Raw genomic sequence first — 14952 nt, 5'->3', positions numbered from 1 at the left:
TATGTCATCAAATTTTATTTTTTTAGTTAAATTTTTTACACTTTTTATATATTATGCACATATAAACACAATTCAGGGGTTTTTTGGGAAACAATCTCTTCATTCTTATAAATGAGAGGAAGGCTGCGTACATCTTATTCTCTCAGACCCTGCGAAATCGATCTTGGGATATATCGGGGATGTTTGGTTTGTTTTTTCTCATTGAGATGTTCTCCCAAGCTGCTTCCATTGAGGTGGTTCTATCGGAACAGCTGCTTCCGTTGAGATGGTTCAATCGGAACCTGTAAGATTTTTTTGAGTTTCGAACTTTTGAAGTTCTATAAAATTTAATCTTTAGCACCTAATGATGTTCTTGAAAAGACAATTTGGAAGTAATTCATTTGTGTGATCTACAATCCAACATCTGCTTTTATATCTAACTTCAGGCAATCAATATCCAACTTCAAAATCATTTCAAAACAAACAAATAACAGTTCAATTTTAATAAAAAATGGCAATCATAACGTGTGAACAGTTTATCAAAACTGTTAAGATCTATAGAACTAGAATATGATAGCGGCTCTCATAGCATGTAATTGGTAAGTATTGCTAATAAATCAAATATATATTAAATAGGAATCTGAGTTCTGCAAAAGAATTGAGTCATATACTAAAGATGCAGTACAGTTTAACCTGATCTGTGACAAAAAGTTTTAGCGATACATGAAGTAGCGTTTACCTCACTTAGCGTTAACAATCTTAGACAAAACAACATACAAAAATGCTCGCACTCTGGCATATACAGTCAGTTACAGATAGCAAGCTTGGGTGACCATTCTTCAGCCACCCCATAGTCAAGACTAAGTTCCCTCAAGGGTGGGATATTCTCCAACGCAAACAACATAAGTCGAGGAAATATCACATTATTGTGATCATACAGCACGAACTGAACCATTACGTTGGGACTTCTACTATGGCTCATGTAACATGCTACATTCCTCATGCTTGAGACATCCATTGCAAAGTCCAATGGAGGAATTGATGGATGTGATGGCCGAACATAATTAGATGATACTTGCGATATATCTCCCCATTCTTGCCACCTCTCAGGGAATCGCTTTGGATAAACTAAGTTATCACCAGCCATAGAAAACACTCTGGCCTGGTCCTGAGTCAAAACAACTCCTGCATACTCACAAAGAAAAGCACCAGCCTGAATCAAGTCCAAAGATCTAACGCCCCAGCCAGTTTCCCTGGATCGAAACACTTCAAATGTGTTCCTCACACCTTTCTGGCTGACACGATTCCTACAAGTTGGAGGACAAGTACAATGTGGACCACATTCAAAAATTACCGGCTTCCCCTGTATCAATATTCCTTTTTCATCATAAGCAAACTCGCCCCCGTTCTTCATCGCACAAACACAATCCCTAAAACAACCAGCAACACAATTACACCCACCACCACTCCCAAACTGATACACGTAAGGAGGAATAACAGATCGTACCAAATACTGATAAGCCAACGGTTCATGATCACCATCGATATCATTAAACAACAAAACAGGAACATTTTCCTTTTTCATCGACATATCCATACAAACATACCCCCTCGGCCTAGCCTCCAAGGGCCTAATTCTAAGATTTTGCGCAAACCTAAGTACCAAACTACCCCTTACAGACTGATTCTCAAGTCTAACAATCTTATACTTATAAACACCAAAACCCGACTTCCCCACATCAAACCAACAATCTACAACCTTATGTAACCCATCATAAACATAAACCTTACCACTAACACTACCTTCATACTTAAACCCGCGCACAACTCTCACCTCAATCCCATAATGCATACTCCTCTCCAACCCCAAATTCCCACATTCAAGCTTCTGATTAGCACATTGCCTAAACCCCTTATCCTGACCACCATGCCCCGTATAAATAATCACATCCCCTGTATCCACATCATCCTCATACCCACCCGAAACAATAATACTAGTCGCAATCGGCTCCCCATTCGAACTCCTACTCGAAGGCAAATAATCAATCCCAGCCTGAGGCTGCTCGTGAATTCCAACAACACACAATTCCATCCTAAAAAAGAAAACATCCCCTATCTCAACCCCGGGAATAGCTCCCACAATTCTCTTATCCCTATTCAACCATAACCCCCTCTCTCTCATCACCGCGGACGCCTTCAAATCATTCCTACTCCTCCTCGAAACCATCTCTCTCTCATCACTCAAGTTCCCATAAACACGAAGATTCTCATACAACATTCTAGTCTTCCTAACCACTTCTCGAAAATACTTCTCATCTTCGATACTAAGATCAGTAACCCTAACCAACTCAGACGAGTGCTGCGGAGCCCTAACCCTACCCACATTACTAACATTTCCCTGGCGCTGATGCTTCTCATCAACCGGAACAATTGCGAGTGCATTTGGACTTAAAACTACGTCGTTTTGAGGGCATTTATCGGAAAATGCAGTTTTGAATAGCTCGGAAATACGAGAAAACTCAGAATAAACGGTGGAATTGCTATTAGGGTTAGGGTTTTGAATTAGGGTTTGAGAAAGGGGAAATGGAATACCTGGTGGGGGAGCGAGTGAGTCCGAGTCAATGACTGAGTCGAGAGGTTCGAGTTTCGGTTGGATTATTTTATTAGGGCTATTGTTGTTGGTGGTGGCGGCGGTGTTAAGGTCTGGGAAATGTAATAAAGAGCCCATTGGTTGGTGAGTTTGAAGTGGCGAGTTGAGATTGTGAAACGTGGGCGAGTTTGAGTTGAGTTTGAGTTTGTGTTTGGTTTGTGTTTGAAATGTTTGAGGAAAGTGATGTTTGAATTTAGGGATTGTGTTTAGTTTAAGTTTGTTGTGTTGGGGATGACCAAATGTCGACAAGTGGTAGTACTTGAGTATATGTGCCATTTTATACTGGTGATTTGGGGAAAAATATTGATTCTATTTAACACATTTTTTAAAATGTTTAATTTAATTACTATTATATTTTAAAATAATGTATATTTTATATTGTATTATATAAATTTATCCATTTTTTTGGTTTTATCTTTCTCGATATTTATAAATCGAATATATATTAACAATTGGAAGTGACTGGGAAAATAATATTTAAAATTAGATTAATGTCATTGGTTATATAGAAGTGCTTGAATTTATTTATATTTTTTGGATGTAGCAATTATAATTCTTAAAAGGTTAACAAATTTGGAAGTTAATATGAAATTGATTACGATCTAAAAAATTAAAATTTATTGAAAATTTGATATGTTACTGTTTTTTCGTCAGACTGTCATATTCGTGTTGAAATATATTTCATACGGAGGAATTTCTTTTGTTCAAGAAAGTTTATCATTTAACCGAAAGATACGCAAGATCGTTTACTAATTGAATAGTAATTATTAGCCTATAAATATGTATTATCACATTAATGTTAATAAATAGGATTGTCGATAGATCGAAAATTTAACCAGGTTCAATCTGATTCAAAACTTTACAAATAAATTAACACTGTGATAAAAGAATCAAGTAAAGATAAAAGAAAAATGTTAACAATTCTAAATTCGTTCTCCATTTTTTTAACAATGAGATGTTAATCTATCATTTATCATTTTCTTACAAATAAAATTGATATTGCATATACTAATTTGACACACGTAATTTCGAGACACCCTTTTAATTAACATTGGTTAATGGTTATAGTTTTGTAAAATTCATTCTTTCATCTCAATTTTACACGCACATAAATTATTATTTTATTAAATTTTAAATTCATATAATGAAATTTCGTGAATATTTATGTGTGTTATATAATAGTTATTGACATTCTTATTAATAGTAAGAAGACAATACATACGTATGCGCCCACAAATTAAAACGTGTTTAATTGGTAATATATTTATCACGTGATTTTCATTGTTTCTATATCTGTAAGATTGAATATCTGATTCGAAAATCCGAACCATATCATATTTGATTTGTATTGAATTGATGATATGATATTATAAAATATTTTTATGAACACTATCACTAAGTATCGAATCATCATCAAAGCACGGTTGGATATCTCAAGTGGTTAAAAAGTTTATAATCTATCCTCATAGGTTCTGGATTCGATCCTCGCTCACCCCGAGATTTTATGAGGTCATCACACAACGTATCACATATAACACGTGAAATGCGGTGAACTTTTTTATACCAATTCAGAGTCTTTAACATTTCTTGATATTATTTAAGTTGAATTGAATATATAAAGAAGATTTCAAAATTTGTCCTATTTTTTTCAAACTATTTAATTTACCGAGAAACCTAAATAATTTATATTGTATTCTACTATGGCAACCGAACCCAAATTTCAACTATTTAAGCTCACCCAAGCGGCTCAATTATTCAAACCAAGCCCCAAATGTACGAAATTATTAATTTAATTATTTCTATTTTATCCATAATAAATATACCGTCCGTCCGTGTAATATGAAACGAATGCATCTAACCTCAGAAAAATATTTCGCTTTTATTAAAAATACTTTCGCGACATATATTTTTTTGTATCGAATGGTCGCTTATTATACGAGTCGTTCTTAATCGGATATATACTGAAAAATTGTATTTTGACCCGAATTCAGTTTTAAACGTATCCAACTGAATCTTTTGATGAACCGAGTTATGTGATACGTGAATTATATGTTTACTATGTGAATTATGTGCCGACGTGGGTCAAGATTTTTGTGTTTAATTGATTTCTTTATGTGTTGGCTATCGTATGGGTAGACGATAAGGTATTAGACGAACAGTTCGTCGAGTAATTCATGATTAAAGTGGTATCTTTTAATTATAGATGCGGGTCAATCGAGACAATCAAGGCAAGACGTTGATCAAGAGTAAAGTTGGACTGTATTATATATCGGGAAACCGCAGAAGCTGCAGATACAAGGATTATTGAAACATAAACGGGTTATGTTGTGATATGAGTGAATGAGACAATGTGTTATTGTGAGCGTGCGTAATTGCTAATGAGCAATGGCAAGTTTATCTTCTCTATTCTAAGTTGAGAATAGATAAATATTTTATATATCACTGAAATAAATTCTAATTATTCAAGTACTCTTCTGTTATTCTTTGTCAGAATAGTTAAGTATTTTTACATATCCAAATGTTTGATTTATAAATGTTTTAGATTTTGAGAAAAATGATTTTATTTTAGAATTATTCCAGACCATGTTCTATGGGGGAATGAAATTGTTAAGAATGTCGTTTTATTCGACTCCTTTGATAAATTGTTTTAATATGGGATGGTTGCGTAAGAGGCCGTGACGGCGGTCCAGCGAAGGCTATGCATTATATGAAATATTTATAATATCTTTTCCATAAGGCCAATGTGTTGTCTTTTGTCAGAATAGTTAAGTATTTTTACATATCCAAATGTTTGATTTATAAATGTTTTAGATTTTGAGAAAAATGATTTCATTTTAGAATTATTCCAGACCATGTTCTATGGGGGAATGAAATTGTTAAGAATGTCGTTTTATTCGACTCCTTTGATAAATTGTTTTAATATGGGATGGTTGCGTAAGAGGCCGTGACGGCGGTCCAGCGAAGGCTATGCATTATATGAAATATTTATAATATCTTTTCCATAAGGCCAATGTGTTGTCTTTTTATTTGGGTACCCGTTGTTTTTGTTTTGGACATGCCTCTACGAAGTATGATCCGGTGCTGACACACGGACTGATAATCGGTGTCAGCATATCGTCGTTCGAGGATTCCCATCTAAATTGTGGTTGAAATCTAAATTTGACGTTAACACCTAAATTGTTGTTGACATCTAAACTGTTGTTGATTGATGATTTATCATAAATTATTGATATTGATATTTAATTTGCTGTTAATATCAAAAATTGGTATTAATATCTAAAGTTTTTGTTGTCTTCAGTATGAGTTGTTGTTAGCATCAAAATTAGTATTGATATCTGAATTAACATTGACATCAAAATCTATGCTATACTATAATAACTGAGATGTGGTATAATTTGGTTTAACGATTATTCCCTAATTTTAGTAATTAAAATAAAAAAAATAGTGGTATATATTCGCTAAAAAACTAAATTGTTAAACTACTAGATATAGTCTACTTATTCTACTAAAATACAAACATAACTTATCATATTATTAAAATATAAATAAATAGTGTTATATATCCGCTAAAATACTAAATTATTAAACTACTGGACATAGTATACTTATCCTATTAAACTACGACCACATGTTATCCTATTATTTTTTATTATAAATATATAATTATTTTATATTTATATAAATATTTTAAAATTATAATATGACAGGAATTTAAATATTAACAAGAACCTGTGTATTACACGGGACTTAAGCTAGTGAGAATTAATAGCAGGATAATGGTTTTGAATAAATTTGATATAAAGTTTATGATTCGGTCCATAATCCTTCTTGGTCAACCATCTTTTCAGTCCCAAAAGAAACAACAAGTTTTTTAGGCATGTGTGGACCATCATAAATCCTGCTCAGATAGTCAGGATCTATGTCTTCCAAGCACACAGTCATCTTAACTTTCCATATTGGATACTCATTGACTTTCAGGATTGGAACTCTGGTTGCTTCATATCTACTCATGATGTTACTGATTTGAGTGGTGGTTGGTGGTGTTTGTTGTTGAGTTTCTTTGTCTGCCATTATTGATTTTTTTCTTGATCTTAAATTATTTGTGTATTAAGAGCAAACTCTTATACCAATTGTTAGGCTTTTAAGTATATTGTAGAGGGGGTGAATACATTATAAATGATCAAATCGAATTAAAACTTAAGTTGCAGTAACAGTTTTTGTATTAATGAATAAAAACTGATTACAAAACTATCTCAAAAGATGAACAAATATTCTTGAGAGCTGCTACACATAGAGATAAAACAATAATCGACACATATGTGTTAACATAATTTGTGCTTATATATTGCACAGTTACACAATCAATCTAGTTGCTATGATATACATGAATAAAGAATCTTAATACATATCCAACTATTGATTGCTAGAAATAAGTAAAGTCCTACACTGAAATATATCTGCAACTATATCCTCCTGTGATATCTCCTGATTTCCATCTTGACAAATAATGATATAAACAAATGCTGATGATAATTACTGATCAACAAATACTGATGACAAATGCTAATGACATCACCCTTTGTCAAACTCTGATATCATAAATACTGATGGAAAATTCTGATAATTTATTTACTAATATTATCAATTATATCTAACAATTTTATTGAATTCTAGTTATCATTGGTGAACTAAAGAAATTAAGCTTCATCATATTATTGTATTAACGGTATTGTTTTGTTCATTAAAGTTAATTTGGAGTCAGTCTCTGCTATTATGGACAAAATAAGTACTTTTTAAAATATCTCTGGTCAGGTCCCAAATATGGGATGTCGATCCCCGCCATGCCCTGTATAAATAATCACATCCCTTGTATCCACATCATCCTCATACCCACCCGAAAGAATAATACTATTAGCAAGTGGCTCCCTATTTGAGCTCCTACTTGAAGGCAAATAATCAATCACAGCCTGAGGCTGCTTGTGAATTCCAACAACACACGGTTTCATCCTAAAAAAGAAATCATCCCATATCTCAACCCCGGGAATAGCTCCCACAATTCTCTTATCCCTATTCAACCACAACCCCCTCTCTCTCATCACCGCGGACGCCTTCAAATCATTCCTACTCCTCCTCGAAACCATCTCTCTTTCATCATTCAAGTTCCCATAAACACGAAGATTCTCATACAGCATTCTAGTCTTCCTAACCACTTATCGAAAATACTTCTCATCTTCGATACTAAGATCAGTAACCCTAACCAACTCAGACGAGTGCTGTCTCAGGGTTTATGACGCGTTGGGGTCGAAATTTCTTTCATAAATTTCGAGAGAAAATAAAGAAACAAAAGGAGGTGGTGGAGAAGTTAGTGGATCGTATAGATGCAGTTAGAGTGGAACTCTATTTTTTAGAAAAAGATAAACTGCAGAAACTCATGTTGCATGAAGAAACCAATTGGAAACAAAGGGCAAAAAATTTTTGGTTGGCAGAAGGTGATGTCAACACCAAATTCTTTCATGCCTCTGCTTCAACGAGGAAGAGAACGAACCATATCCCTTTTCTGGAAGATAGTACTGGGAATCAAATTCATGATCATAATGGGATGTGTCGTATTGTGGCGGATTATTTCCAAGAGATTTTTAAAAGCTCTCGTTCTACCATCTTTACCTCAGATGTGATGGCAGAGAGGCAAGTCACGGCGAGCCAAAATACAAAGCTGGTAGAAGATATTACTTATGAAGAGTTTACTATTGCAACTCATCAAATGCACCATGATAAATCTAGTGGTCCTGATGGGTTAAATCCCGCCTTCTATCAACAATTCTGGCATGTCCTTGGTCTTGAAGTCTTCGCTTGTTGTAAACAATGGTTAGATGATTGCTCGTTTCCAGCAAATCTTAATGAAACTAACGTGGTTCTAATCCCGAAAAAAGAACAAGCATATAATATGAAGGATTTGAGATCAATTGCCTTATGCAATGTGCTCTACAAAATTATTGCAAAAGTGTTAGCTAATCGTCTAAAGCAAGTTCTTCCTCACTTAATATCTGAAAACCAGTCGACATTTGTTCCAGGTATAAGTATTTCGGAAAATGTTCTGGTTGTTTTCGAAGTAGTTCATCATATGCATATGAAGAAGAGGGGAAGGGAGGGAGAAGTTGCACTTAAGCTTGACATAGTATGGCTTACAATAGAGTTGAGTGGGATTTTTTGAAGGCAAGAATGAAGGGGATGGGGTTTAGTAGTAAACAGATTAGATGGATGATGCTCTGTGTTAGTACTGTTTCTTATGAATTTTGTTTAAATGGTACTTCGATTGGTCCGGTGTAGCCTACCCGGGGTTTGCGTCAAGGTGATCCGCTATCCCCTTACTTATTTCTCTTATGTGTGGAAGGACTTTCGTCGGAAATTAATCGAGCAGCAATGACTGGAGCTATTCATGGTTCCCAAGTTTGTGATTTGGCTCCAACTATCATGCATCTCCTTTTTGCGGATGATACTTTTTTGTTCTTTAGAGCTGATAAAGTCAAAGCTACTAGCATAAAAAATCTTCTCAATAATTATGAAGTTCTTTCTGGCCAGTCCGTGAATTTTCAAAAATCTGGAATATTTTTTTGCTCAAATATCAAAGATCGTGATCGTACGGAGATTTCCAGAATTCTGGGGGTGTTTAATGATCTCAGGAGTAGCAAATATCTCGGATTGCACTCTTTGGTTGGCCGTTCAAAAAAGAAAGTCTTCGAGTTTATAAAGGACAAGGTGTGGAGGAAAGTTCAAGGGTGGAAATCAAAAAATGTTTCCCAAGCAGGTAAAACGATTTTGATCAAGAATGGGGCTCAATCAATCCCAACATATTGTATGTCCTGCTTCCTTCTTCCTAAATCACTTTGTCAAGAGATAGAAAGAATTTTGAATAGATATTGGTGGAATTTGAAATCGGGGAATAGTAAAGGAATCAACTGGCTTGGTTGGAGTGATATGAGCATGTCAAAGCGGAAAGGGGGTATGGGTTTTCGCAATCTCTATGGTTTTACTGTTGCTTTGGTGGGGAAGCAGTGCTGAAAATTTATGAAGGAGCCGTCCTCTTTAGTAGCTCGCCTCTATAAAGCTAAATATTTCCCAAATTCTCACTTCTTGCAGGCGAAGGTGCATCATGGTGCCAGTTTTATCCGGGACGGTATGATGACAGCAAAAGAAGAATTGTTTAAAGGCTACAGATGGGTAGTGGGAGACGGTAGGGACATCAATGTTAATCGTGATCCTTGGCTAAAAAGTAAAGAGGGTTATTGTGTTGATCAAACAGTTGACTATGGTCAGAACAACATTAAGGTTTCTGAGCTCATGGATCCTACTTCTAAATCATGACATATGGAGAAGATTAATAGGATTTTTACTGTGAAAGATGCTTGTTTGATTTTAGATACTTGTGTTCCTCAGGGCATTGTTAAAGATCATATTGCTTGGTCCAACTCTCCCGACGGTCAGTATTCGGCTAAATTTGGCTATCAATTTTGGTGTGACAGATCATTACTAATCTCAAATATTTCTCAAGGTGCTGGTTGGAGTAGATTGTGGAGTCTTGATGTCCCCAATAAAGTTAAAACTTTCTTGTGGCGGTTCTGTCACAACAGTGTTCCTGTGCGGCGTAGATTAAGTGCACGAGGTGTCTATCTGCCAATTACTTGTCCTATGTGTGGGGTGGATATTGAGCACAAACTTCATCTCTTCTTTGACTGCATTTTTGCTGCTAACTGTTGGCAGTATGTAGGTCTCCAGTTTGATATGAGCTTAGTTGAGAATACTCCTGATTGGTTACTTGCTCAACTTGAATCCGTAGTGACAGATGAGTTAATATTGATTGACAAAGTTTTATGGAGCATCTGGTTTTTTCGAAATAAAAAGGTTTGGGAGGGGAAACAAGTTGATAGCAGAGTTGCCATGGGTTGGGGTACGAGTTTCTTTGTGGACTGGAGGTTAGCTAAGGCTCAGACTCTGCACATTTCAACCACTGCTCATTCGTGTCATACGCAATATGTTACCAAATGGCGTCCTCCATCAGTTGGGGCATATAAGCTCAATACAGATGCAGCGATTGTAGTAGGTGCAACTGGCTTCTCGATAGGGCTGGTGATTCGTGATCATGTGGGGATTTTTGTAGCAAGGATGGTGAAAGCTATCAGGTCGAGGTGTTCAGTGCTTGAAGCGGAGATTGTTGCCATCAGGGGAGGTCTTCGATGGTTGGAGGACTTCACGTTCTCTCGAGTTGAGGTGGAATCCGACTCCCTCCTTTCTGTCCAAGCGATCAATAGTCCTCGAGTCAATATGTTAGAAATAGGTTGTATCATTGATGAGCGTCGAGATATTCTCGAGTCTAGAACAGGTTGGTCTCTTTCTTTTGCTAAAAGGCATGCGAACAAAGCCGCACATTTAATGGCTAGGCTTCCTTGTTTGCTAGATTGCCAAAGCGTTTTCTGGTCTCCTGCGAATATTATGTTGGAGACATTGATGTATGGGGCTTCTTCTTAATGGAAATTTGCTTTATTTCAAAAAAAAAAAAAATCATTCCTACTCCTCCTCGAAACCATCTCCCTCTCATCATTCAAGTTTCCATAAACACGAAAATTCTCATACAACATTCTAGTCTTCCTAACCACTTTTCAAAAATACTTCTCATCTTTGATTTTAAGATCAAAAACCCTAACCAACTCAAACGGGTGATGTGGAGCCCTAACCATACTCACATTACCCGCATTACCCACATTTCCCTGGTGATGATGTTTCTCACTAATCGGAACAATTGTGAGCGCAGTTGTACCTAAAACCACATCATTTTGAGGATATTTATCGGAAAAACAGTATTAAAAAGCTCAGAAATACGAGAAAACTCAGAATAAACGATGGAGATACTATTAGAATTAGGGTTATGAATTAGGGTTTGAGAAAAGGGAAATGGAATACCTGGTGGGGGAGCGAATGTGTCTCAGTTAATGGCTGATTCGAGAGATTAGAGTTTTGGTTAGATTATTTCATTAGGGTTATTGTTGTTGGTGGTGGCAGTTGTGTTAAGGTCTGAGAAATGTAATTAAGAGCCCATTAGTTGTTGAGTTTGAACTGACGAGTTGAGATTGTGAAACGTGGGTGAGTTTGAGTTTGAGTTTGGTTTGTGTTTGAAATATTTACGGAAAATGGGTTTTGAATTTAGAGATTTTATTTAGTTCATGTTTAGTTTAAAGTGAGTTTGTTGTGTTGGGGATGCCAAAATGTCTACAAGTGGTACTTAAATATATATGCCATTTGATAGTGGTGATTTGGGGAAGAATATTAATTCTATTTTTTGATATATCTCGATCAAATAAATTATAAGTAACACATTTTTTTTAAATAGTTTATTTAATTACTATTATATTTTAAAATAACGTATATTTTATATTATATTCTATAACTTTTTTTACCTTTCTCAATTTTTATAAATCAAATGTATATTAATAATTGGAAGTGACTGATGAAGTAATATTTAAAATTAGATTATTGTCATTGATAATATAGAAGTGCTTGAATTTATTTATATTTTTTGAATATAGCAATTATATTTCTTAAAAGGTTAACAAAATTGGAAGTTAATATGAAACTGATTAAAATCTAAAAAATTAAAATTTCTTGAAAATTTAATATGTTACTATTTTTTTATCCGACTGTACATATTCGTGCTGAAATATATTCCATATGGAGGAATTTATTTCATTCTAAAATTTTTATTATTTAACTGAAAGATATGCAAGACCGTGTTACTAATTGAATAGTAATTATTAGCCTAAAAAATATGTATTATCACATTAATTTTAATTAATAAGATTGTCGATAGATCAAAAATATAACCAGGTTCGATCTGATTCAAAAGTTTACAAATAAATGTATATTGTGCTAAAAAGAATTGAGTAAAAATAAAAGAGAAATGTTAAAAGTACCAAATTCGTTCTCGATTTTTTTTGTGAACAATGATATGTTAATCTATTATTAATCAATTTCTTCTAAAATTGATATAAAAAATACTAATTTGACACGCGTAATTCTCAAATAATTTCGAGACACCCTTGTAATTAACATTAACTAATGGTTATAGTATTGTACAATTCATTCTTTCATCTCAATTTCACACACACATAAAATTATTATTTTATTAAATTTTAAATCCAAATAATAAAATTTCGCGAATATGTATGTGTGTTATATAGTAATTATTGACATTCATATTAATAGTAATATGACAACTCGTAGTACATACGTATACACTCGTAAATTAAAATGTATTTAATTGGTGATATATTTCTCACGTGATTTTATTGTTTCTAAATCTGTACGATTGAATATTTGATTCGAAAATCCCAACCATATCGTATTTGATATGTATTTAACCGTCAAAAATTCTATAATTTTACATTGATGATATGATATTATAAAATATTTTTATGGATAATATCAGACATCATATATGATATAACACATGAAATGTGATAAACTTTCTTGATATTATTTAAATTGAGTTGAATCTATAAAGAAGACTTCATATATTTCAAAATCTGTCATATTTTTTCAACTATTTAATTTAACTTGAAAGCTAAATAATTTATGTATATAGTCTTATACTATGGTATAACCGAACCCAAATTTCAACTGTTTAAGCCCACCCAAGCGGCCCAATTATTCAAACCAACCCCCAATAGTATGACGCACTCGCATTATATCAATTAAAGCAACTGGGTACCTAGAGGGGTGCCAATGCCATGTGTCATGATGTGGTCTGACACCCTTATTAGAGCAACTCTAATGGTGAGTGCCAAGTGGGGTGTCAACGATATATGACATGACGTGCCTTGACACTTTTCTTAGAACTTCATTAGAGTGTTGGGATGCCATTGGAGTACGAAGTGAGTTGGCATGAGGTGCCAACTTGGGTGACAAAAGTTGGGATCCCATGAAGTAGGGTGTCAACCTCCTTTATGGTCCCAATAATCAATAAAAATTATATCTCTAATATATTTATATTTTACATTTATTTTGTTAAGTTTGTAAAGCTGGCATCTAGGGTTGACCACAATTGGAGTGTTTTGTAAAATAAGAGTGCCAAAATTTATGTGAAAAAGAGAGAACATTAATAATAATATTTTTAATTACGTGATAAAGTTCACACCCCTTCACTACTAGAAACATATCAATATATATCAGTTCTAAACTAATGTATATATACTTAAAAACTGATGTATTCGTGGGTGTAGAGAAAAATCTTCACTCTTTCACATCGGTTTTCAACCGATGTCAAATGTAACCACAGACATCGTTTCTTGCAACCAACTGATGTCTAGACTAAAAAATTAAATAAAAAATGCTTTTAGTATCTTTTGGATATTGGTATAATAAGATCTTCTTACCAATTTTAACATATCATACACAATGTATAATCATAAATTCACATCATAAAGTTAATAAGAAATAATGTATATCATTGTAATTAACATCAGTTTCATCGTTTAAACGATGTTAAAAATCAACGTAGACATCACTTATTTTATTCAAAGTGTTTTGTATTACATCCTTTAACATGAGTTCTAAACTTATGTAAAAGACCAAAATTTGGTTTCTCCAAACGACGTTACTAGTTGATTTAGTTTATTATAAACATCAATTTAATTGATTTTAACTAATGTAAACAAAAATATCAATATACCAAAATAATACCATTTATATAACCAAAACCATGCCAGATATAAAAATAATCCATAATTACCCTAGATAAATAACAAGAAACATAAGTTTCAAAGCATAATCAAAATATCATTTCTCCATTCTATCTTCCTAAATACCATCCAAAGAACTAATTCATCATCTTTCATAAAAACCATTTACAAAATGAACTCCCAACATATTATCTACATCTCTCCATACATACGTACGCATCCTGTAAAAATATCCATAACTATGCAATATTCATTATATCAGAGACATTTAAATATCTGGGGATTACGAGCCAATTTAGCCACAACTGAGGTATTTTCCAGCAATATCACCACCATTGACACACATTCATATTATAGGTGGCTATATTAGTGGGAAGAGGAGCAGACGGTCCTTGATTTATGAGAATATCAGCCCGATAATATTTGTCCCCCATACTCGGTTTGATCTACTAATGTAGCAAACACTGCAGATGGTTCTACAAATGTAAACGAAACCAAGTTTAAAGACATACATGAAAATGGCATTGTACTAGTAGAAATTATAATTGCTTTTTGTATAGTTGGAACTGTGTTTTCTCTTTATATGGTCAAATT

The 14952-nt window shown here is 33.9% G+C and overlaps 1 protein-coding gene across 1 annotated transcript; it reads right to left on the bottom strand.

Annotated features, from left to right (window-relative positions):
- Nucleotides 1–601: 601 nt before the first annotated feature.
- On the bottom strand, nt 602–2859 carry LOC141675676 (histone-lysine N-methyltransferase family member SUVH2-like). Its single transcript, XM_074482058.1, has one exon. It carries the CDS (start codon nt 2705–2707, stop codon nt 785–787), a length of 1923 nt encoding a protein of 640 aa, XP_074338159.1. The 5' UTR covers nt 2708–2859; the 3' UTR covers nt 602–784.
- Between the last annotated feature and the right edge of the window lie 12093 nt (nt 2860–14952).

This window comes from Apium graveolens, chromosome 1 (genome assembly GCF_009905375.1).
Source record: "Apium graveolens cultivar Ventura chromosome 1, ASM990537v1, whole genome shotgun sequence".
In the NCBI taxonomy this organism is placed as follows: Eukaryota; Viridiplantae; Streptophyta; class Magnoliopsida; order Apiales; family Apiaceae; genus Apium; species Apium graveolens.
Note: the sequence above shows the minus strand (reverse complement) of the source record. Positions and strands in the feature narration are given on the sequence as shown.